Source organism: Prionailurus bengalensis, chromosome C1 (assembly GCF_016509475.1).
Source record: "Prionailurus bengalensis isolate Pbe53 chromosome C1, Fcat_Pben_1.1_paternal_pri, whole genome shotgun sequence".
Lineage (NCBI taxonomy): Eukaryota > Metazoa > Chordata > Mammalia > Carnivora > Felidae > Prionailurus > Prionailurus bengalensis.
The window spans coordinates 4895982-4921060 of NC_057345.1; the positions used below are offsets into that span (position 1 = coordinate 4895982).

A 25079-nucleotide genomic window follows, 5' to 3' on the forward strand; every position below is an offset into this window, starting at 1 on the left:
GGTTAAGCATCTCCCCGCTAAGTGTCACCCCATCTGTTGAGCCAGCCTGTTCTCACAGATACTGCGGGCGAGTATCGGGGAGCTAGGGGTTTCTGGGCCAGGGGTCGGACTCAGGGGGACTTTTACTGCTGGCATGATGCATCGAAGGGGGCATTGCCATTCTGTTGCTGGAGGTGGGCATGAGCCAGTGGCTGTGATGTGCACATGTGTGCAGGTCTCTATCAAGGAGAGACTGCTCACCATCCCACCGTGTTCTTACAGGGGTTTTGTGCAAGGCCCCAAAGCAGAGTGTGATTCTGCTCTGCATGGCTGGGGGAAGGGGGGACTTAGCATGTTTCTGGAAGGAGCAAATTGAGTTATCTTTGTTCTGAAAATAGACCATTTCTGAGTTACTATAGTAGAAAAACCCAGGCCTGCTCACAGGAGAGGGAAAGCTGGTAGGGGCCCTATTCCTGGGCCCCAGAGGAGTGGTGGAGAGAGCTGGGGTGTGCTGAAAGGCTCCATTCACAAACCCACTTCCGAAGGGAGCTTCGCTGCGCTGCAGGCCGGGTCACCGTCTCACCCTCCCATGGGCACGTGGGTGGGTCCCGGCCTGCCCGTTGTCTCTTTGGATCAGTACCCTTCTTCCTGGCACAGCGAATGCTCCCAGGAGCACCGAGATCGCTGGGAACAGTTTCTGCCTCCTCGGAGACCACTGATAGGTTTGGTCCTTTGAGGGCCTCAGGATGCTGCCCCATGTCTCCTCTTCTTCTTGCTGGGTTCCAAAAGAGGGGGCCACCTCAGCTCCATGCGGACCCCTCCCCAGGAGGCACCGGTACCTCAAGCAGCCTCTCTGAAAGCACACCCCTTAAGCCTGAGCAGCCTTTTCAAAATGGGAGGCGATGTGAAGCTGAGTTGGACAGGAAAGAAGGAGTTCTCCCTGAGGAGGGACCTGTGACTCCTGCCACCAGATGCTGGGTCGGGTAACGAATTTGTGTTCCAGTGTCCACATGGGCCCTTCCACCCCTCAGGCCTGACACCCCCGTTCCACCCCCAAACACCCAGGAGACGGGGGAACCAGTCAAGACTAGGAGGCCGTGTGATGGGGAAGGTCTCTGAGGAAGAGTTGTTTCTGTCCTTTAGGCCTCTGACTCAGCTTCCCCAGTCCTCCGACCGGACCAGCCCTCCTCTCTCATGTCTTGCCAGTTGGCACCACAGTGAGCCCTGGCCGGGTGGGAGAGCCAGAGGCGGGGGGCCCCAGGAGCCCTCATGGCGCAGCATGTGGTGATGGTACAGTTACTTGATGGTACGCCTTCCTCAGAATCCATCGTGTGGAACGTTGGAGGCAGCTGAGGAAGGTCTGTGCTCTCTGAGAAGCGGTAGGTGATACAGCAGGGTGACGCTGTGGCTGTTTCTCCCAGAGCCTTACTTTTAAACAAATCTTTAGACAGAACTGTCATTCATGGTTCTTATTGTTTGTTCACTTGCTCGCTCACTCGCTCATTCACTCGCTCACTCACTCACACATTGACCGACCATCACATTCCCCTGCCTTGTGCCCAGCCCTGTGCTAGATACTGAGAATCCAAGACAGGCTCAGAGCCCTTGCCTTCAGGAGCTGTGACAGGAGTGTGACTGGCGTCACTTTGGGGGATCAAGTCTTGCTAGCTTTGGAAGGAGGAAGCTCATCCATAATCAAACCTGTTCAGTTTTGCTAACTGAAAAAATTGCGAGTCTCTTCGGCTGTGGACTCTATGCTTCCATATGGTGGAGCCGCCAGGGCCGTGGACGTGCTGTGCACCACCACTCGGGGCCGTTGGGGGGGCGGGCAACACCAGGGTCATGGTCAAGAGCATGGACTTGCGTGTAGACAGACCTGGGTTCGAATTCGGCTCTGCTGCTCTTAGCCAAGGGTTTGGGATAACATGAACCTCACTAGACTTTGGTTTTCTCACAAGCAGTTTGGGGATAATGATTCTTGGCCCTGTGGGAGGGTTACATAAGGTAAAGGGATTGGTGAGGTTTACACCATGGTCGGGAAGGATGGTTATGGCTTTGTGTCATCTGGTAGCCCCTGCCCCCCTCTCCAAGGCACACACATGCACACAACAGGTGTACACACACACACACACACACACACACAACACAGGCTTTCCACAATCCTGGCCTGGGAGGCAGCAGGGACTTTGCCTTTTAGAAGTTGTCTGACCCATCGGCCCCTCAGACGGGGGTTGCAGGAGTCTGACTCACTCCACTGGGTTACTAAAGTGGTTTGTTGCCAGGCGCGACGTGTGGGGCTCTTATAATGGTGGTTAGATCTGGGAAATGGACCAAGCATGATTTCCAGCTAAATGGAACACTTCGGGGCCATCAGCTAAATAGACGATGCTTCTCAGAAAGTCCCTTGAGTGTTATGTCAGACAGGCGCTGGGACCCTAGGAGCCATGGTGCATGGCCGGGCCAGCTCCTCGGGTGCTGCTGGCTGTGAGGGCCTGCATATCCTTTCTCACGTGCGGCTTGCAGGGAGCAGAGATCTGACCCGTTTGGAACACCTGACCCTCTGCACTGCCCTCTCTTCCTCTCACTCTTGTCCCCTTTCTCCCTCCCTGTTGTCTGAGACTCTGGCAACTACATAATATCATTTAGAGAAGTCATATTGCCTCCCTAGCCCATTCTACTCCCTCTGTGAAACAGGGACTGTGCCTGGAGGGAGAAGGAGCTCGGGCTTTTGTGGAAAGGGAGGGGGTCATGCATCCTGGGCCCTCCCTGGAGAGCCTCGACACTTTGCTGTTTGCTGTGAGGGGCCTGGCCGCCATCTCTGTGCCCTCTGCAGAGAAACCTTACAGATAACTCTTCATAACACAGTCTCACAATAGACCAGGAAATGCCCCTTAGCCTTCCTGCATCATGGAGGGAGCTTATGTTAGGCTAGCTACATGGTCTCTGATCCTGGCTCCACCATGTGCTGGCTCTGCAGTGCCCAGGGTCCTGCAGCTCAGTGTCCTGCTGAGCCCAGTTTCTTTCTGCATGGGGGAAAAATACCTTCCTCCAACGTGGTGTGAGGAGGCATTCTGATGCTTATGAGGTGTCCAGTACATGGCATGGCACAGAAGAAGGGATCAGAAAATATCGACTCACTTCCCGTGCCAAATATTTTCTTTTCCTTAAGATCTGAGAGTGATTTCCTTCTAGATCTTCTTCCCTTGCTGACCAATACCCTCACTCCTCCCTGCCCTTGCCGGTTGCCCACTTGGTACTTTTTATCATGGGCCACAGCCTAGGCTTTTCTATTGTCTTTTCTTACCTATTCATCCATCCACCCATCTATCTACCCGTCCACCCATTCATCCATACACCTATCCATCTACTCATCCTTCCACTCATCCACCCATGAACCCATTCACTTATCCATCCATCCATCCATCCATCCATCCATCCATCCATCCATCCACTCTTCCTTCTACCCACCCACCCATCCACCCACCTACCCATTCATGCATGCATCCATGCACCTACCCACCCACCCAACCACTTATCTATGCACCCACCTACCCACCCATCTATCCATTATCCCATCTATCCATCAATCCATCCATCCATCCATCCATCCATCCATCCATCCATCCATCCATCCTTCCACCCACTCTTCCTTCTACCCACCTACCCATCCACCCATCCATCCATTCATTTATCTATCCATCCACCCATTCATACACTTATCTACCTACCCCATCCGTCCATTATCCCCTTATCCATCCATCCATCCACCCATCCATCCATCCACCCATCCATCCACTCTTCCTTCTACCCACCCAACCTTCCACCCACCTACCCATTCATGTATGCATCCATCCATCCACCCACCACCCAACCACTTACTATGTACCCACCTACCCACCCATCTATCCATTATCCTCCACCATCCATCCATCCATCTCTTCTTCTACCCACACAGCCATCCATCCAGCTACCCATTCATCCACCCATCCACCCACCCACCTATCTATCCATTATCCCATCCATCCATCCATCCATCCATCCATCCATCCATCCATTTTTCCTTCTACCCACACAGCCCTCCATCCAGCTACCCCTTCATCCACCCATCCACCCATCCACCCACCCATCCCCATGCCGTTTCTTCTATGTAGATGCCAGACTGTAGGGAGTGAAGTGGATTAGCCTCCACTTTCACTAAGCTTAAGTCCAGCAGAGGATAGGGATGTGAAATAGGTGTCTGTGCACACATGAATGTGTGTGTGCATGTGGTGGGGCTGGGTACTAGGCAGTAAGAGTAAAGGCTGCTTGGGAAATGCATACAAGGATCACCATACAGAGCCCAGCAGGGTCAGGAAAGCTTCATAGAGGAAGTGACTCTCCTTGACCATACATCAGCAACTTGGAGACAGGGGTTGTCCTAAGGTTGGACCTTAGAGAAGCAGCTGTGTCAGTAGGTTGAGTGTCTGTTATTTATGTGAGGTGCTGGGGTTACAAAGAGGGATGAAAATGCGAAATAAATAGTCATACAAAGTAATGGTTAATAAATTCTTGTTCAATGGATACATGGGTGAGTGTGCCTTTGCCAGCTTTATTTGCTAAGAAATGCTCCCAGCACAGGTTAAATCTGTGACTCCCTGCGAATAAGAAGCTTAAGAAGGGCTCATCTGAGTTTTCATCTGATTCATGAATATGTAAGCAAGCTTCCTTTTAATCTCAAATTTTATTTTATTAGATGTATTTTCATGTATTTATTAGACCTACGTTTTTCGTTTGGATATATGAGAAACTTAATGAAGGCACCATCCCATCTTCCATGAGATGAGTAGAGGGTAGATGATGAGGTGGTCAACCGAGCGATGTCCTGGCTTCAGCAAGATTCCCGAATACCTGATGCTCAGGAAGCTGAGCGCAGACTAGTCATAATTACAATCCCTACTGTGAATCATAAGTGTTTCTGCGGTACCTTGACTTGTGCTGCACCTTTCCATAAAGCCAGAGAGCTCAGACATTCTCGCTGCTCCCCGAGTGGGAGAGAAGCCGGCTCCCTGCCAGGTGGGGCCATAGGTCTTGCCGGCCTCATTTTCCAGCAGGAGAGACTGTGGGTTTCGTTGGAAATGTAATAGCTGCTCAAGGTCAGGCTGCAAGCCCGTGGCTGAGGCCCTTGATGAGTTTTCCGAGGGATGGCCTAAATTTGCATCAGTCTGCAGGCTCCTATCCCAGGGGCACCACCGGGGGGGTGGCTCAGCTTCTACCTGGGGGGGAAGAAGGGAAACCAGCAGCTGGAGAATCCAGTGTGTTCGCACTCCCAATGAAGTCCATGATAGAAATGCTTTTTAAAGCGATTTCCCACTTGCTAAAATTGATTTTTTCAGGAAATCTGTTGTATACTGGTTTATCTTTAGACATCATCATCATTCTGGACAGAAGCACAAAACTCTCAAGGTCTCCTGCCCTCCTCTTCTGCCGCTCGAGTGGGCTCCTAAAGCCCCGTCAGCAGGTTGGAGGCATGGAGGGAAGGGTCCTCTCCCCCACTGTCAGGAGATTGTCCAGGGCAAGGCTCCAGGGCCAGTGAGGCACTGGATGAGGCTCCCTTCGGGCTCTTGTGTGGGAGTGTTTGGTAGACACATGTCCCCTGCTGGCCCTGCTGCCCAAGGCCTACCTGCTACTCCATGTCATCTGTACAGATGGATGGCACCCTGCCTGCCACATTGCGGGCTCATTTGCTGCCTGTCTACACAGGCCGCTGCTGTGATGAGTCCTGGTTTATACCACGTGCATTGCCATCAGCCTGTAGCCAGTGGAATGGCTAGAAGTGCCTTGACCTGCCGCAGCCCACAGGGAGGTTGGAGGAGAGTCTAGAAGTGTCAGGAAGGAGCCCAAGGGTGCCAGGTAGATGGAGCGCCTCAGACTGGTGCAGTGCCCACTAACAGCCAAGTCTCTGATTCCTCCTCAAAGCCCCTGCTCTCCCACTACCCTCTCCGCTCCCCCACCAGCAATTTCCCAAGAACTTCTCTGACCAGGAGTGGGAATTCATTTTCTAAGGCTCTGGATTTCTGGAGCTTGGAACAACTCAGGAAGTTGGGTCATGCAGAGGAGTGGCGAGGTTGGCACCCGTGTGACATGATGGGTGGCTGATAACTACCCAGAGAAATTCAGAGGATTCTCAGGATATTCAGCCCCATTTCTGGGGTTCACTTCTCTGTCTGGGTCTCTGGAAAAGGTCACAGTCAGATGCTCAGATTTACAGTGGGCTCTTGAGTCCTCTCCAGTGGAGAAGTCTGAGGTCCACTCTCCCGGAGGAATGCTCTGTTCCCTGTTAGATGGTAGCAGACGAGCCCCCCCACCCCCATTTTTGAGTGTTGCCTTGCCCCTCACCTCCTGATGGGCTTTTGGGAATCCACCCCTTTCATATGTGAGGTTGCTCAAATGTGGGACCAGTGTCCCTGGGAACTTTCTCAGCTTCCTAAATTGGGAATTATAATCGCCTGTGACAAGGGGCACCATGAGGTGGCCAAGAAAACCTAGGGGTTCTCTCCTGCTTCAACAAGACTATATGCTGCGTGAGGACAGGAGCCGCTGTTTTTGTCTAATCTGACCCTCGCCCCCTCCACAGGAGTCCTTGCTCAGCGTCCACACACAGTGGGCTGAGGGCCACCACGGGCTGCCAGGGAAGAAGGGCCCAAGGTAGGAGCCCCAAGATAGAGCTCTGCCTTAAGGTCATCGCCGGGCTTTTTACCTCGTGCTCTCAGCCACCTAGCTCCCCTGGCAGTGAAACATCGTTTTCTATTAAATGATGTGTCTGACATTTACCAAATTTTTATGTGACAATTTAGAAGGAACCAGTTGCATTAAACAGCCTTATTAATATTGCAGTAACATGATTAGGGGAACATCATGGCCGTTAGACCATAGGGCCAGATTTACGAGCTCTGGAGAGAGGAGGCAAAGAGGTCTCTATTGACCAAAACACCTTCAGCACAATCCACGTTATAATTAATGAAAGTCAGAGACGAATCCCCCTGATAACGCAGCCCTGCAATGTGAAGAAAGACGGGATGGTGCATTTCCATCTGGGGAGCGTGCGTGTCTGACTTGCAGCATTTAGCACTGAGGGGTGTTTAGACTGCTCAGAGAGCTACTTCTGGTCGGGTCCAAGGTAGACTAAATAGACCCTTTCCGATCACTCTGCTGGTTTTGGTGGCATTCTGAGTCTCTGTGCACATTGTAACCATCTCCTGATGGCGGGGAGGGGGCAGCATAGGACAGTGGTCAAAACATGTGCCTGGAGTGAGACCCGCCCACACAGAATGCTGGTGTCACCCATAACTGCTGTGTGGGGCTTGGGCAAATTGTCTAGCCTCTCTGAACCTCGGTGGCCCCTTCTGAAAAGGAATGACCACATGACCTGCTGCACAGGATTACTGCGCATCAGATGGGCTCACACATGTAGGTCTCCAGCACGGTGCCAAACCCTTACTTCCTGCTCAGTACCTGTTGGCTCCTGCTGGCGTTTGAGGAGCTCTTTACAGATCACCTCTGCTCCCGGTCCTAGGTAGGAACCCTGGACCTACCTATGGAGATATTTTGGGAGACCCAACATAGTTAAGACCCCCTACTGGGTCTATAGGAGACATCAAATAAAGGGATATGGCTCCTTCCCAAGGGTTTCCAGTCTTCTGGGGAAGCAGACATGTGGAACTAACTGGAACCAAACAGGAATCGCTGCAGGGAGGGTCTAGATTGAGGGACTGGTGTTGTGCTATGGAAGGGTAGAGCAGGTGATATTTAATTTCATGGAGGGAGGTGGTAATGGTATCATTTGAGATAGGCCTTGAGGAACTCAACAGGATTTTGGCTTTGGCCAGGGGAGAAAGAAAGGGCTAAGGTGATACCCTGCACAGTGACACAGAGGCCCAAGGATACACGTTGTGCAGATGACCCACTGGGGCTGAGTCCCTGGTGCATAAGGCTATGTGTGGAAAAGGGCAGCAAAGCAGGCTGAGCCCAGCTGGTGGAAGGCTCTGGTTGCCACACTAATTCACAGTGTACTAATGGGACTTGTGTCCCTGTGCGTGGGGAAGGCCACCCTGGAGCAGGCGGGGCTGATGAGGTTCTGTCCCAGGGTGGGCAGCTCTGAGGCCTGGAGCAGAAAAGGGAGGGTATGTAGAGGCAGGAGGTGAGAGCAGTGGGGGGGGACTTGGGGGTGGTGATCAGTGATAGAGCATCATCTCCCTGTTTATGCCTCGGTCACCTGCGGAAGCCCGATGCTCACAGAGTGGGGTTTTACGGAAGTCCACAGAGGTTGGTGACACATGGCCTCCATTCTCAAGGGCCCAAGAGGGCAAGACTAGGAGCACGAAACCCTTAAGTGCCAGAGGATGGGGCAGGGTGAGGAGCAGGGGCCGCGGGGGGCGGGGTGGGGAGAGGGTCCAGTGGGTGGGTGAAGAAGGGGAGAGGAGGGAAGGGGCAGGAGTGTGGACCTAGAGAGGTGCAGAGCCTATGCAAAGGTGGCAGGGAACAGCTTAAGCCTCCCCCCAAATTAAACTTTTCAATGACAAGAGTTTCCTTTTCTGTCTTACTGTAAAACAGTATACGTTTACTGTAGACGAATTGGAAATAGAGGTAGGTGAGAGGAAGAAAACAGGCCACCACTAAGTGCTGATAAAGATGGGGCACTGGTATTTGGCCTTGCTTTCATCCAAGTATTTCTCATGGGGCCTTTGAGCTGGTTGGGGCCCAAAGAATGACCCTCTGAGGCCCCAGTAGATAATGCCCAGGGGCCCTTCAATTTCAGGGACTGGACCTGTGCAGCCAGGCAGGAAGGCGCCCGAGGTGTGAGCCTATGGAAGATTCTGAAGCTGGGGGCCCAGAAGGAGGGTGCCCTCCCTCCAACCTGGGGAAAGCATCACCTGGTACTCTTGTGCCCCCAGAACTCTGGTTTGGAGGTAGCAGTTTCATGATTCATGAACTTTTGGGCTTTGGTTGCAGAGCCTTGGGAGACCACCCAGAGGAGCCCTGGCCAATTAAAGGGCGCTTCTGGGAAGCAGGAAAGAGGGTTAGGGGCAGGGATGCGGGGTGGCGGGGAGGAAGATACCTTTGAGGGAACCTCGCAGGTTCTACTCTGGCCCCAGACACTCGGGGATGCTTAGCATCCCTGTGTCCCCACTGACAGCTCCTCTGGGCCCACCCCGCTTCCCCGCAGCCCTCCCCGGGCTGGCGGTTGCTCATGGAAAAGCGCCTTCACTGCCTGTCTCCTGCCATCTGGAACATCCCCCTGAATCTCTCTGCCTCATCACCCCTCCATCTGCACCAAAGGTCATTTCCCTGATTCTGTTATTAATCCCAGCAGCGCTTACTGGGGTCTGTGGTCTTCTGTGTGGAAGAAAATCATCGTTTGTGTCGGGATGGAGGTGGCAGCCACAGGTCCTGGCCTTGGGTGGAGGTTATCACCCAGGCTTCTCTGCCTGGGAGCCTGAGCTGCAGAGACCGGGGAGAAAGTCATCATTTCTCAGCCCAGGTGAAGGGCAGCTGAGATGATTTCGGGAGGCACCCGCAGCCCCTGGGCTCCACGTCAGTTGGGCACAGAGAGCTGGTGCCCGTGACTTCTTTAAGAGCCCAGGGCTATGGCCACGAAGGCCTGTCCCGTGGGCAGACAGCATCTCTCCCTCTCGAAGTTTCCTCTCTGAGCTCAGAATGACTTGACTCCATGCCTACTTCTGGTGGGGCTTCAGCAACAGGACAGGAGGGACCTTTTAGTGCCTGTCATGTGGCAGGCCGAATAGGAGCCAGCCCTGTGTCCCTAGGCATCTGCACTCAAAATGAAGAGGCAGATTTGGTCATGTGGCAGGGAGGGGCTCCCAACTCAGGGTGTCCTAGAGTCTGCTGTCGAGTGAGAGCCTCCTCTGGGCGGGTCAGGCAGCCTCAACTCAGGCCCTCTCGGGGATCTGAGCAGGCCACATCTCCACCCTGTGAGGGTGGGTTTGAAGTCGGGAGGTAGCAAAAGCTGTCTGGGCTGGGTCTGGAGAGGGAGGGCAGGCAGGAGAGAGGAAGACAGGGGGCCAGCCGGCTGGGTGGGGAGGGTCTCAGGCCTCATGGGCCCCCGGCGGTCATCACGCATTCAGCTGACGCAAGGGCAGTGTGCAGTTTTCAGTCAGGGTCAGCGGTGTGACTGCTGAGTGATGAGATGGGTCGGGGAGGCAGTGGTGGCTCCCCTCCGAATCTGACAGACCAGGGGCTGGCTAGGGTCTCCAGCTGGCAGCTCTGTGACCTGGAGGCTTTTGTCACCTCTCAGATGTGGTCTCTTCCTCTGCAAAATGGGAAGCTAATGTCAGCTACCCGACAGGATTGTGTGGGTGAAAGGAGCTGCTTCTGTAGCTCGAACAGACCAGCAGGACCCCTGCCCTCACGGAGGCTCCGGGAGCAGGGACAGCTCAGCCTGCCAGGGGTCACAGTGGGTGACACACAGGGTGCTGGCAGAAGGTGTGTTCGGGCCGGCACTGTGAGGAGACAACTCCCCCGTGGTGGTTGGCCCCGCAGACAGAGCAGGGCCCGTTGAAGGCCTCTGGGTCTCAGTGCTGTTTCCCTTGGCCCCCGCCTGCCGGCCAAAGTTGACCTGCTCCTGTAGGGATGCTCTCCTCAGTTCCATTTGTGGCATCTGAGCCAGAGCACCTGGGACCCCGGTCCCTGGTCGCACCCGTGCTGGATGGTGCGGTTAGCCTGGGCAGGGCTGGCCCTGGGCTCCCTGGTTATTCCTGCCCCGCTCCCACTGGCGGGAGAAACCAGCCTTCACCCCGGCCATTCTGTTTGCTTTGGAGCCAGAAACATGATTTACTCTAGAGAGCATTTTTATGTTTTCCACCAAAGATTAAAAAAAAAAAAGTTACTAGACAAAACAATTCTATTTTAATGCACAGCATTTCTATCTTGGGTTCTTTTCTGTAGAACACTTGTCTGTTATTAGTTTGTTTATTGATGGATTCCCTTGCTAGACTATAAGCTCCCTGAGGACCAGGACATGCCTGTCAGTGGATCCTGAGAGCTGACAGCAGTGCCTGGCAGGAGGGAGCCCCAGGAAGCGTGTGGAGAGCAGGAGAGACCAGTGTTTACAGTGACCTCTTTGGATGTCCCTGGAAGGTGGCCCTGCCTGGTGTTTACACAGCTCCCCCTTGGCGGATCTTCTGTCTGCCCATCTTTCTCTTAATAGTTATGGATTATGGAAAAGAAGAACAAAGCCCATTAAGAGGTTCCCCTACATTTGATTTGAGGAAGTTTTCATCAGAACGGCTCCATTTATTGGCCTTTAGCGTACAGCCTTATTCCCTTCTCACAAAATGAATATTGCCTTGTCTCCTTGAGAAAAATTGATTTCACCCAGGAAGGAGAAGAGCAAACTCCCTCCTCCTGCTTTTCTTCTTTTTTTTTTCCTCCCATCGAGACAGAATTTATCTCCTAGGTAGGTGGGGGGAAAAACAGGAATAATTGGACCAGAAGCTAATTCCCAGAGATTCATTGTCTCGAACGCTCCCACCAGAATGTGGGACGCTTGCCTTGAATTGCATGCTAATGATAAATGACAACTCTAACAGACCGTCACATTGAGATGTTTAGTCCTTCCTGCTAGGAGGTGACACATTAATTTTCTCTCAGATTTACATTGGATTATTAATAAAATATCGGTGTTGGAATGTGACAAGTGAGGGTCTGTAGAAGTGCCAGGCTCTATTTAGGGGCACGGATTTTAGCCAAATGAGATGTCAGTGGGGTCAAACATGACCCAGATGCCGGTGGCTTTTGAGCGATAGTCTTTTTGCTTCACTGGGCTCAGGCTCCCGTAACCTGGGCTGCACCAGGTAGCAGGGATGGAAGGTTCTCTTTCTTTCCAGCAGTGTTGAACCCAAAGAAAGGTGACTCCGTATGTTCTGTCTTCCCTTTATCTTCTGCTTCGTCATTGACCCAACACTTGAAATGTAAGTGGTGCTTTCTGTGTGTTTTTAAGACAAAGGAGAAGACTTCCTTTGTTCTAGCCACTGAGTTCCTTGATTAACTCACTCGTTTGAGGGAGCATTTACAGAGCGTTCACTCTTTACATGTCGCTGTGGCAGGTGGAGAAGGTAGAGGCGGTCCGGGTGAGCCTGGCACACCAAGGCCAAGTGACCACCCTGCTTCTCTGCTCAGAGCCCTTTCGTCGCTTCCCGTCCCTGCGAAGGTGAAGTTCAGAATTCTCAGAGGGGGTGGGGGCTGGGGTTTGGGGCACCTCCCCGCCAACTGCCCCAACCTAGACGAAGCCTCCCTATGTGGGCCCTGTGCTGTTTCTTCGCTGTTTGCTGCAGCTGCGTTGATGGAGTTGCTTTATGTTGTCTCATGCCTCGTGCCATGCTTGTGTGACCATCCAGGCTCCTCACTTCTTCGTTGCCATTGATGTCGTCCTACTATGTGCTTCATTTGTGTCTTTCATTCCCACTTAGAGCAAAATCCATGCTCCCTCGACCCAGGCCTGCCAGGCTCTTGGGCCTCACCCCCTGCCTGCACCCCCACCTACTCTCTGCCTGCCAGTATGCTTCTCGGGCCACTGACCTTGCTGCTGTCGCTTTCCCGGGAGCCTTCCTGGCTGAGCCCCGGCCTTCGCCTCTACGCTTCTGTTCAGATGCCACGTCTGGGAGAGAGGTCTCCGGGCTGGCCCGTCCCACATCACAGCCAGCTGTTACAGGACATGCTCCCATGTCGCCTCCTGTCCCGCCCACCGGAGCATGGTTTTCTGAAGCCCCCAAGTGCCTCCTTCTACCTCCCCGACCTGACAGCAGGCCTTACACAGGCAGCGCTTTGGACGCTTCTGTTCACAACAGCACCTACGGCGCCTTGCACCAATGCTTGGCCCGTAATAGCTGCTCAATAAATACTAATTGAATAAATCACTGAATGTCATAATGGAATTTCAAGCCGAGTGCCCTGGGAGCTCTAGGAAGGGAGCCATTAATGAGTGCCTGCAGACTTTCTGGGTAGTGATTCCTGGTCATATGGGCTGTATCTTCTCGGTGACCGCCAGCGTCAGCTGATACAAACAAACCTATGGTTAGGAGGCTGCATTTAGTGAATTGGCTTCTGCCTCCGAGTTCTGGCAGCCTGAGCTGTCCCTCACCCTGCTTTCAGACCCCCACAGAGGCGTCCTGGCCTGTGGACATGACAGTCCGGTGCCCATCCCCCGAGGTTGCCCTGGCCTGGCCCGTCCTCGGGTTTAGGGGGGCCTGCCGGAGACGGGTGGCACCCAGTACTCACTGCTGGGCAGTGCTGGTGCTGTTTCCGCCTTTATTCCGGAGAAGCACCCTCAAACGGAGGCCCTGGGGGTCTGCTCCTGTAGAACAGTACCAGCAGGTGCTGGCACTGACGCCCCGTGGCGGACGGGGGCTTCTGGGCACACGAATCTACCCAATCGTTTGTTTCTTGATAAGAAAGCCTCTTTTACGATTTTTCAATTTGCCCTTATTTTAATGAAAAGAAGCTGGGGTTGGACCGCCCAAGAAGGAGCTAATCAAATAAAGCAAATTGGTGTTACCTTCTCCCGGTCCCTATTATTTCTATGGCTCCAGCTGGAATTTATTATGAAAAGCAATTGGTTTTCATATCTGGCAGATAGCAGCCTGGGCCGGGCCTGACAGCCCTTTCTTCCCTATCATTCCATAAATGGCTTGCAGTGGCCAGGCTTCGGGGGGGGGGGGGGTACGGAGGAGGGGAGGACACGGAGTGCTCCCCACCAGCTTTCCTGCTCCTTGTCCCCCAAATCGTACAGACCCTATAAACAAGTCAGAAGAAAACACCAGATTGAAAGTTAATAAAGCAGCTCCTGTCCGTGAGATTTGGGCTGTCGCCGTGGCTTCTTGGGGTTCCGTTTGGCATCCTATCAACCTTGCTGTGCTCCAGCCATCAATTACCACTCTCACTGGGTCTGTGTGCAAGGGAGATAAGCAGGGGAGACATTCCTTTTCCAGATTCCTTTCCTCTCCTTGCAACAAAAGGAAGGGCTAAAGGAACATTTTAAATCAGGCTCAAATGATCCTCCCTTTATATGAAATGTTCTGCTGTGAGAGGAAACGTGGGCTCTGAAAGTGCCCTGGGTTGCTCCTAGAGAAGGAGAGAGGGTACACTGGGGCATGTGCCAGGGATTTGTAGCAAAATGCCAAGAAGGGGGGGACAGGGGGCTGGTTCACTGGTTCTGTCCTTACCAGCTGTGTGACCTTGGGAAAGTTAATTCCCTTCTCTGTGTACTTCTCATTTGTAAGATGACGACAAGAGTATTCACCTACTATAGTTGTCGTGGGATTAAAATGAGAAGTGGGAGGGGGCGCCTGGGTGGCGCAGTCGGTTAAGCGTCCGACTTCAGCCAGGTCACGATCTCGCGGTCCGTGAGTTCGAGCCCCGCGTCGGGCTCTGGGCTGATGGCTCGGAGCCTGGAGCCTGTTTCCGATTCTGTGTCTCCCTCTCTCTCTGCCCCTCCCCCGTTCATGCTCTGTCTCTCTCTGTCCCAAAAATAAATAAACGTTGAAAAAAAAAATTAAAAAAAAAAAAAATGAGAAGTGGGAGGGAAGGGCTTTGCCTGCATCTGACATTCGAAAATGCCAGAGACGCGGCCACTCTTGTCACAGCAGTTGTTGTCATGCTTATTATGGGCATTTTGAACTAGGCCATGCACTTTTTTTTTTTTTTAATAATTTTTTAAAACATTTATTTTTGAGACAGAGGGAGACAGAGCGCGAGTGGGGAAGGGACAGAGAGAGAGGGAGACACAGAATCCGAAACAGGCTCCAGGCTCTGAGCTGTCAGCACAGAGCCCAACGTGGGGCTCGAACCCATGAACCGTGGGATCATGACCCGAGCCGACATTGGATACTCAACTGACTGAGCCACCCAGGGGCCCCTAGGCCACACACTTCTAATGGTGCATTTCAATCAGGTCATTCTGTGTTGGAAAGATCAGAAGGAAAGTTGTGGGTACGCGTGTGTAAGCGGCAGTGAAGAGTGGTGTTTCTCTTTTCTTAAGTGCCCACTGGAACGGAGATTCCACACTGGCCTCGGGAACAGCATTCCTGCTCTAGGACACTACACGTTGTGCCTTGTCACAGGAGCCCGTTTCACATTTGGGGTCAGGTTTGGAGGCCATTGGAACTGCAGGAATTGCATTTCCCTCCACCTGGGCCCTTCTCTATGCCTCCTGGTGTGAGGGTTGGGACCAAGGGCAATGAATAGAAGGGGAGGAGAAAGGGGGAACCTACCCAGGTTTGGGTTCTAGCTGCAAAAAGGGACTCTCTGGAGATGCTCACTGTTTAGAAGCCATCCAGACACTGCTTATGGAGTCTTACTGGGAATGAGGACATCATCCATTCTCTTCTCCAAGGGAAGCCACAGGGACATATTGTATGACTTCAGTGGGACAGTAGACAGTCAGCCAGAACAGAGCTGACAGCACAAAGTCAGCTGCCACTAGGCCAGGCCAGAAAGGGGCTGACGAGAGACCTGAGGAAGCCCATGGATGCTGGGGTAGCGGGCTGGTTCTCAGTTGTCTGCATGGAATTTCAGGTGGCTGTCAAGGTCCTGGAAGTGATCTGTTAGTGATAGGGCAAGGGAGGGTTCTAGGAGGAAGGGCCATGGACCTGAGCTGTTTAGGGGACACTGATTTCTAAAGTTAGACTCAAGCACTGGAAAGAGTATCTAGACCATTCCTTTTGTAGGATTAACCTAGCGTTGGCTGCAGCCCCCTGTGGCTCCATAAATTCCTCTTTAACATCCACACACGAAACCTCTCAAGAACATATCCCCCCTCTGATCTTCATTTACTGATTGTCTTCAATGTACCTAATTTGAAAAATGGTTTTTGCCTTAAAGTGGCGGACGAGTATGTGTGCCTCAGTGCTTACAGACAGACAGCCTCTCCCCTGGGTGAATTTTCCAGCTGCACCCTACAACGTGCCATTTCATTACACCCTAAATCCCTCCATCATTGTCCCTGGCAGAGGCCCCTACAAAAAGGGGCCACATTTGTTATCGTTATTAGTCATGAAGAACACATATTACGTGGTGGGTGGCATGCCGGGCATCTCTCATACATTATGTCTGCTACAGCAGAGGGATCAAGTAATTTGTTCAAGGTCACACAGCTCATAAGGAGTTGAGCCAAGCTTTAAGATGTAACCTAGAGCTCACTTCAAATCCCATGATCATCTTTTTTTTTTTTAACTTCCTATTATGGAAAATTTCAAACATCTACAAATATAGACAGGCTAGTGTAATAAACTCCTATATACTTATCATCCACTTTCAACTGTAGTCAACACATGGCCAGTCTTGTTTCATTCACGTTTCCTCCTCCCACCACACACATTGTCATGAAGCATATTGTAGACACTATACAATTTCATCAGTAAATGTTTTAGTATATATCTCTAAAATATAAGGTCTCTTTTTAAAAACATACTCCTGCACTACAATTATCACTTAAAAATTACTAATTCTAGATATCGTTAAACATCCAATCACTGTTCCAGTTGTTTCACAAATGCTGTATTTTTTTTTTGTTTTTTACAGATTGTGACTGGTTGACACATCTCTTGTCTCTTTTAATCTATATATTCCTACTCTAGCATTTTCTTACTCTCTTTTTCACTGAATTCATTGAAGAATCCAGGTCATCTATCTGCCCTGTGGTTTCCCACAGTCTGGATTTTGCTGACAGCATCCCCATGGTTCCCTTTACCATGTTCTTCTGTCCTCCGTGGACCTTATAAAGTGGTAGATCAGGAGGTCTGAATAATTTTAAATTCCTTTTTAAAAAACTTTTTTTTTTCCCCTACAGCAAAGTATTCTTCTATCAGGGACACATTCTATCTGGTTGTTTCTCTTTTGTGATATCAGTCATTAATTGATGATTCATTAATTATTAGGGGTTGCAAAATGGTGATGTTTTAATTCTCTCACTTCTTCATTTATTGGCGGGAATACTTTTATAGAGAAAGTCCTCTCTTTTGCAATTTGCTAACTCAAAGGAACAGTTTATACAGGAAAGGTAAGATAAATGCCTGATTCTTCCTCCTTATACTTCTTCGGTTTTCAAAATAATGTATTAGGTCAGGAGCCTCCTCCAACAATGATCAATTAGTTTTTTGTTTGTGTGCTTTAGGTTCATTATGAACTCATGGATTTAAACATATTTAACGTTTTTTAAGTCAAAGCAGTTGCTATTCTTATTGATGCTTAAATTGGCCCATTTTTGGTCAGTAGGAGCTTCTTCAAGTTGATTCCCAAGTCTTTTTTTTTTTTTTTTTTTTAAGTAGGCTTCACACCTAGTGTGGAGCCCAACAGGGGGCTTGAACTCACAACTGTGAGATCAAGACCTGAGCTGAGATCAAGAGTCCGACACTTAACTGACTGAGCCACCCAGGCCCCCTGCCCCCACCCCTGTGTACTTTTTATATGATTTAAAATCTTTGACACAGCTCACATCATACTTCATGGTGAAACTGGTTGTTTTCCTCCTAAGATGAGGAGCAAGACAGGGTTGTTTATTCTCACCATTTCTATTCAACATTGTACTGGAGGTTCTAGCCAGTGCAATAAGGGAAGAAAAAGAAAAGGCATCTAGAATGGAAAGGAGGAAGCAAAACTCTATTCAAAGGTGACTTGATTATAAATGTAAAAGATCCTAAATAATCTGCCAAAAAATTTTACTAGAACTAATACACGAATTTATCAAGGTCACAGAATACAGGTTCAGCGTACAAAAATCAACTGTGTATCTATATGTAAGTTGAAATGTGTAAATGAGCAATCAAAAAATGAAATTTAAAGTAAACAATTCCAGTGCTCACTTTGGCAGCACATATACTAAAATTGGAATGATACAGAGAAGATCAGCATGGCCCCTATGCAAGGATGACACACAAATTCGTGAAGCGTTCCATATTTAAACAAACAAAAACATCAAACAGTTCCATTTACAGTAGCATCAAAAAGGATAAAGGACTTAGATAATTTAATTTATAAAGTGTGAAACCTGTACTATGAAGTCTTACTGAGAGAAATTAAAGATTTATATAAACGGAGAAGCACTCCATGTTCTGTGATTGGAAGTGATTAGAAGACTTGATATTGTTAAGATGGCAGTTCTTTCCAAATATATTTTTAGACTCACTGCAACCTCTATCAAAATCCCAGCAGGCATTTTTATTGTTGTTCTTGTTGTTGGTATTGCAGAAATTGTCAAACTTACCTTAGAAGTTTTTATAGGAATACAAAGGACCTCGAATAGCCAAGACAGTTTTGGAAAATAAGGGCAAGGTTGGAAGACATATAGTTCCTGACTTCAGAATTTACTACAGAGCTGTAGCAATCAAGACAGTATAGTATTGGCATAAGGACAGAAAACAGAGAAAAATATGAAGTCCAGAAATAAAGTCTTATGTTTATGGTCAATTTATTTTAATCAAACATGCAAGCATACTTCAATGGGGAAAAGGATAGCCTTTTTTTAAAGCAACAACAAAAACAAACAAACAAAAATAGTGCTGGGACAATTGGATATCCATGTGCCAAAAATCACCTTAGGCCCTTACCTCACACCATACACAAAAGCTAACTTAAAATGCACCGTAGACTTAAATGTGAAAGCTAAGACTGTGAAGCTCAGAAGAAAACACAAGAAAAGATTTCTGTGACCTCAGGTTAGGTGAAAAATAATCCTAGATATGATACTGAAAGCATGATTCATAAAAGAAAAAAATTGATAAATTGGGACTTTACCAAAATTAAAACCTTTTGCTCTTTAAAAGAAACCCATAAAGAAAAGGAAAGCCATGGGCCAAGAGAAAACATTTGCAAATCCATTATCTGATAAAAGACTTCTATCCAGATTTTATCGAAATAGCTCTTACAACTCAAAAAGAAGAACACAACTCAATTAAAAATGGGCAAAAGATTCAAATAGACATTTCACCAAAGAACTTATATGAATGGCTAATGAGGACATGAAAAGATGCTCAATATCATTAATCATTAGGGAGATGCAAATTAAAAACGCTGCCACACACCCAGTAGGATGGCCATAATCCAAGAGATGAGACAATGCCAAATGCTGGAAAGGATGTGATGTTGGAACTCTCGTTCATTTCTAGTCAGAAAGCAAAATGGTGCTGCCACGTTGGAGAACATGCTGCCAGTTTTATGTTTATGTTCTCTGTTGTACCTGTCTTTCACCTGTTGTTGCTGCGTTTTTAATCATGCTTAGGAAGTTTTCTCCAGTTTCAGGTTATAGAGAAATTCGCCTATGTTTTCTCCTATAGTAGTGTGTGATTTTATTTACAACATTTGAATCTCAGGTCCATTTGGAATTCATTCTGCTCTACAGTGTGGGGAATAGATCCAATTTTATCTTTTTCCATATGCCAATATCACTTATTAAAAAGTCAGTCCCCTTCCTCCACTGATTTGTGATGTCTCCTTTAGAGCATATTAATTTGCGGGGTGCCTGGGTGGCTCAGTTGGTTAAGTGTCTGACTTCGACTCAGGTCATGATCTCGCGGTTTTGTGTTCGAGCCCCATGTCGGGCTCTGTGCTGACAGCTTGGAGCCTGGAGCCTGCTTCGGATTCTGTGTCTCCTTCTCTCTCTGCCCCTCCCCTGCTTGTGCTCTGTGTCTCTCTGTCTCTCAATAATAAATAAACATTAAAAAAATTATAAAGTATATTAATTTGCATGTGGAAGTGGGAATATTTCTGGATTTTCTCTTCTGTTCCCTTGGTCTTTCTATGTATTCACATGTCAATTCCATACTTCTTTAAATATAGAGGTTTTATAGAATGTGTTAATAACCTATAGGGCTAGCCTCTACACTTTGGTTCTCTTTATTAAAGTTTTTCTGGCTATCACTGGTGTTTTTTTCCTTCCTCATAAATTTTGTAATAAGATTCTCTAGATCCAGAAAAAAAACCAAGAATGGGATTCTTGTTGTCATTACATTTTGTTTATAGATTAATTTTTGGAAGACTGACATTTTTATGATTTTTGCTTTTCCTAATCAAGAACATGTTATGTTTTTTGCATTTACTGAAACCTATTTTGTCCTTTAGATTTTTATAGTTTTTCTCCTTGTGCTTTGGGAATGTCTTATTAAATTTATGCCTAAGTATTTAGTTTTCTTTTTTCTTGATAGCATTTACTGTATGATGTAAGACATACAGTATATATATGAAGAAGTCACCCATCATTCCTTCTGTCTCATTTGTGTGTGTGTGCAGTGTGTGAGTGTGTGTATATCACACACACACACAGACTGCACACACACACACACACACACACACACAAACTTGATTATGTATCTTAACTTTATACCTGCTGGTTTACTTTTGTAATTTTCAGTAGCTTTTCCATTGATCCCATGATCTTTTCACCATATTGCATGAGTGTTACTGGTTTTGCCAGCCATTCGTGTCTCAGATAAAAAGGTTATTTGGCTAGAAGCCTCCCTCTAGAAGCCTCCCTAATGCTCACAGTTTTTTCTTGATATTTCTCTGGCTGCTGCCTTGGAGGTCTCGGATTGTTTCCCTGAGGATCTCTTAGATGGTCAGCTTCAGTCGGGTTCCCCCAGGGGACCCTGAGATAGATAGACTCCGGTACATCTTATTTGAGAGGCAGTCTTGGGAAGCGCCAGTAGGGGGCATGAAGGTGAGAGAGGAAGGGGAGGAATACAAATAAAGGGCTCATGGGTGCGTCTGGGTGGCTCAGTTGGTTAAGCTTCAGACTCTTGGTTTCAGATCAGGTCAGGATCTCACTGTTCATGCGTTCGAGCTCCACATCAGGCTGTATGCTGACAGCATGAGCCTGCTTGGGATTCTCTCTGTCCCCTCTCTGCCCCTCTCCTGCTTGGTCACTCTCTCTCTCAAAATAAATAAATAAATACATTTTTTAAAAATTAAAAAAATCCCACAACAAATAGAGGGCTCTTGTCCAGCAGGTCTCCATCTGGGCAACTGGCACTTAGGCTCTAGGAGATCATATAGAACACCCAGAGTCATCCTGAGTGTGGGGTAAGGAGGCCTGGAATTGCCTCAGAGATATCCCAGTTGTGGAGTGAGGGGGCCAGGACTTCATCCACCAAATCCCCACCCCCTGGGTGAGGCGTGCTTTCAGGGTGTTAAATCACCCAGTCAGGGGAGCAAACCAGGACTGGCCCCACCCACAATCTATGCTAAACCAGTAGACTTGGGGGAGATACTGGAGTCACCCTGAGTCCGAGTGAATCCTGCTCAGACACTCTGTGGCTACAAGGGGCTTGGTTTTCTCATCTGTTGGGAGTGATGATCTTACCTCATCATGTTGTGGTGAGAATGCAAATAGCCTGGATAAAGGCACAGATACAGGTGTAGCTACGGATGTCGACGTAGGTGCCGATGTCAACATCGATACACACGTGTGGTTGCAGATGTAGATAGAGATGCAGACAGACATAGACGCAGGTACAGGTGTAGACCTACAGACAGAGACACAGGTGTAGACACAGGTACAGACACGCACGTGGCCTGCTCCTCCCACACCAGACACTGACTGGGACTTGGTGGGATCGTTAAATGGAAGGACTTCCGTCCCTCTTACCTGACTCTCTGTTGCCACCGCCGTCTGTCCTCAGCTCCATTTCCATTTCCCTGCTCTCTTCGGGGGGGGGGTGCTGCCTTTATGCTGCCGTGAGATGTAGTAAAGCCCTCCCCTGGCTGGACCCCTCTTGTGGGGCTTAGTCCACCCATCCCTCCTTCCCTGGACCCCTGCCCACCAGCTCCGACTTGTTCTTGATTATATTCTGGGTTGGCAGCTCAGCCTCATTTTCTTCACGTTGTGGGGCCCCTCTGTGGTCTGTTTTTCTCTTTGCCATTCTTAGGACCCGAGAACTATGGAGGGAGGGACCTACCTGCATCACACAGAGCAGAAGCAAGTTCTAATACAATCAGAGTGCTGGATTAAACACCATTAGGTTGCTCATTATTGCAAGTTAAAATGACGACTCCATTTATTAAGGCCATTTAAGTTGGCCACTTGGGCTCCCTGCGGGATTATGTCCAGCTCAAAGTGTCGGATGACAGGGACATTCTCACGTTCTCAGAATGCAAAGGGCAGGTCACCAGGGGAAAATGGGTTTCCTAAGGTGGGAACAGTTGTGGTTCTGACTGTGGACGTGACAGTATTCTGGGAAGTTCACTCTCTTTGGGTCGTACCAGTCACGATCTGAGGACAGTTGGCCTGAACGCTCTGCTGAGGTTTGCCGATCATGTCTAGAAAGAGTGGGGCTGTGGAGCAGCTCTGCGTGTAGCTGTCTTGGCTCACGAGAAGCTGGACTGGATTAATGTTGTGTCTTCCTCAGCAGATGGGGTTCCTTGCACGCTCCCGTGGATGTCTTCATTCCTGCGTGGAGGGGGCGGGACAAATGCAGAACCGTCTATTTGATCAGATGTGTTCCTTCACTTATTCCCGAGGCACTGGCCCTGAGCATAGTAGTTGGACTTTGGGGCCCTTCCAATGGTTTGGGTACCATGAGTAGGGTCGGAGTGGAGAGAGGCAGGCCCAGGTGGCCCCATATTCCAGCCTCCCTGCTATCTAGAAATGGATGAATACTGTAAGGTTTTCAGTGCAGACTCGTAAGTGCGAGACAAACGGTCAGGTGACAGCATTGTGACAAGCCTGTGAAGCTATTTCCCAATTGTTTTAGTCGGCCACACTCAGGGAGGAAACCAGCACTGACATAAACCAATTGCACCATGATCGGCAAACAATGAAGTGTTGGGAGTCGCTGTTGAAAGTCTATAATTTCCAATGGAATTGCTGTTCAGTCAGCTCGCTGCTGAATGACACAGCCCGTCTGGGTGGGAACTACAGTTAGCCTCTGTCACCCTGGCGTGACTCCCACCCCCTGCCCCAGACAATGTAGTAAGACGTCACTAGCCAGTGTTCTGTGCCTGACTGTGAAATGGCCCTTTGTTGGGGGAGGAGGAAGGAAAGACTGGGATACAGGCTCCTGCCCCAGGCCACAAGGAACCACTGTCGCAAAGACACAGACGCCCACTTGCATTGGAAGAAACCACCTCCTTTGCCTTGTATGTGTAAGGAGCTCTCACACCAAGGCTAGGAGTGAGATGTGCCTGTGCTGGTCTGCTGGACACATAGACTCATTTGTGACCTTCCTGTGCTGAGGTCTCAGCCGGGGGTAGCATGGCCATGGGGAGCGAGTGACGTACTCTTTGCTTTCGGGGGGAGCCTCAGTCTTCCTTGAAGGTTGAATCTGCCCACACCTGCTGCTGGTTCACTCTGGAAGCGGCTTGCCACAGCACATGCTGCCAGAGGAATTTAGTTGTTTCTCTCCTTGGCATTTCCAAACCAAAGTGTGTGCCCTCTGTAGCTGCAGAGGTGCACGTGAACATCCTCTGCTCTCTTCGGTTGGTTCGTGACTTCTTTTAGGACAATTCACGGTTCTTTTCTGTTTGTTCTTTTGGAATGGCACAAGAGTGGCCATCCCCTCTCAGCGTTTAGCGAGCGGGAAGCCAGCGATTTTCCTAAGGTACGGTGGTCGTGGACCAAATAGACAAATTTACCTGACAGGGCTGAGCCTTCTGACAGCCGAAGCCCAAATGTGAAAGAATCAGGTACTTAGCTGGCTTGAGAAGAAGCGCTATAGATGTTCCTCTGAATCTTGCAGTGATCTAAACGCGCGCAATGAATCAAGAGCGTTTGGCCTGGGCGACTAGTTCTTCCATTGGTCTGTTCTTAACATAGTCATCTAGCGTCTGCGTTAAACTTATTTATTTCCTAATGCTGGGTGATGGATTAAAAGATGTGTAGAAAATCTTTCTACAAGAGATAAGATATTGCAGTCTGCCACGACACCCCCGGCTCTTTTTGCTTTCTCTTGCTGTTTTTCTACTTTTCAGCACGGAGCTCAGGCCCCCACGTCGTATATCTTGATTAGATGGTGGATATTACTAAGGGGATGTTTTTTAAGCCTATCATTGACACATTTAATTCATTAGGTACCAAATCCACAAGCAAATTTTGGCTGGCCATAAAACATGGTTAATCCAGGGAGCTGCAATAAAAGGTGAAAAATTATGTTCCGGCAAATGTGGAATATTGCTTTTCTGTAGAGACTTTTCCTGGTCCACGATATCTTTCTTCATAAATTTTTCTTCTGCTTGGTTCTCTTGGTAACTTAACCATTTGTTGTTTCCAGACCACAGAATGGCTCAATGATCCTCTACAACAGGAAGAAGGTGAAATACAGGAAGGATGGGTATTGCTGGAAAAAGAGGAAAGACGGGAAAACGACCAGAGAGGACCACATGAAACTCAAGGTCCAGGGAGTGGAGGTAAAGGGCAGAAAGGCTCTCTTGTTCCACAAATGTTGTTTCTGGGCTGCAATGACACGGGATCGCTTTGGAGTAATTTGCTGCCAGTCACCTCTGTCAAAAGCATTCCTGTTTGCCAAGCCCCCCCCGTTTGCTGTTTTGTTTTTTTTTTTTCTTCCTTCTTACCCAATAGCCTCCGTTCAAGTTTTCCGTAAAGCCAGATTTAACTAAAGCAGTCCTGTTTCTTGGGAGTCCTTGGTGCATAGACTGGGATTTGCAAGGTTCCTGCAGAACCCTGTGTTGTATCTATCACGGAGAAGGCTGCAGGTGCATTGAGAGTCTGCAGGTGTGAGGGAAGAAGGAGCCGCGTGAAGTGTCTCCCCGTCCAGGTGGCCTGGACCTGCCTTTGCTGAGTGGGTCCCTTGGGATCTGGTGATCTCCAACCAGAGCCTGGCTTTACTCCCTCTGCTGGCAGCCTCTTCCATTTCCTTCTGGGCATTTCAACCTCAGAGAGCTCGGAGGTGTTAAAGATGAACAGCTGGGGTTCTTGTGGCTGGGGTGGAGGTGGGCGCTGCTGGGCACATCTTGGGATCTGTGCACACTTCGGTTTGGATCCTGGGGGAAGGCAAGGTGCAGTGTGGTGGTTTTGCTATTGTTCTGAGACCACAGGCTCCGACTCTTGGGTGGCCATGGAGACTTTCTCCTGGGGTCCTTTCATTGTTGGAAGGCCTAAGCCG

General features: G+C 49.3%; 1 protein-coding gene and 1 non-coding gene across 7 annotated transcripts in view; both read left to right on the forward strand.

The window, feature by feature from the left end:
• The window catches only part of CAMTA1 (calmodulin binding transcription activator 1), an 857550-nt gene that overhangs the window by 402635 nt on the left and 429836 nt on the right, over positions 1-25079 (forward strand). For all 6 annotated transcript variants that reach the window (XM_043573690.1, XM_043573686.1, XM_043573688.1 and 3 more), the window contains exon 5: positions 24228-24363. In XM_043573690.1, the coding sequence (XP_043429625.1) occupies positions 24228-24363 (136 nt within the window). The remainder of the gene's footprint in view (positions 1-24227; positions 24364-25079) is intronic.
• Positions 17824-17930, forward strand: LOC122482224. The gene has a single exon (XR_006297031.1). It is a non-coding gene; the product is annotated as a U6 spliceosomal RNA (small nuclear RNA).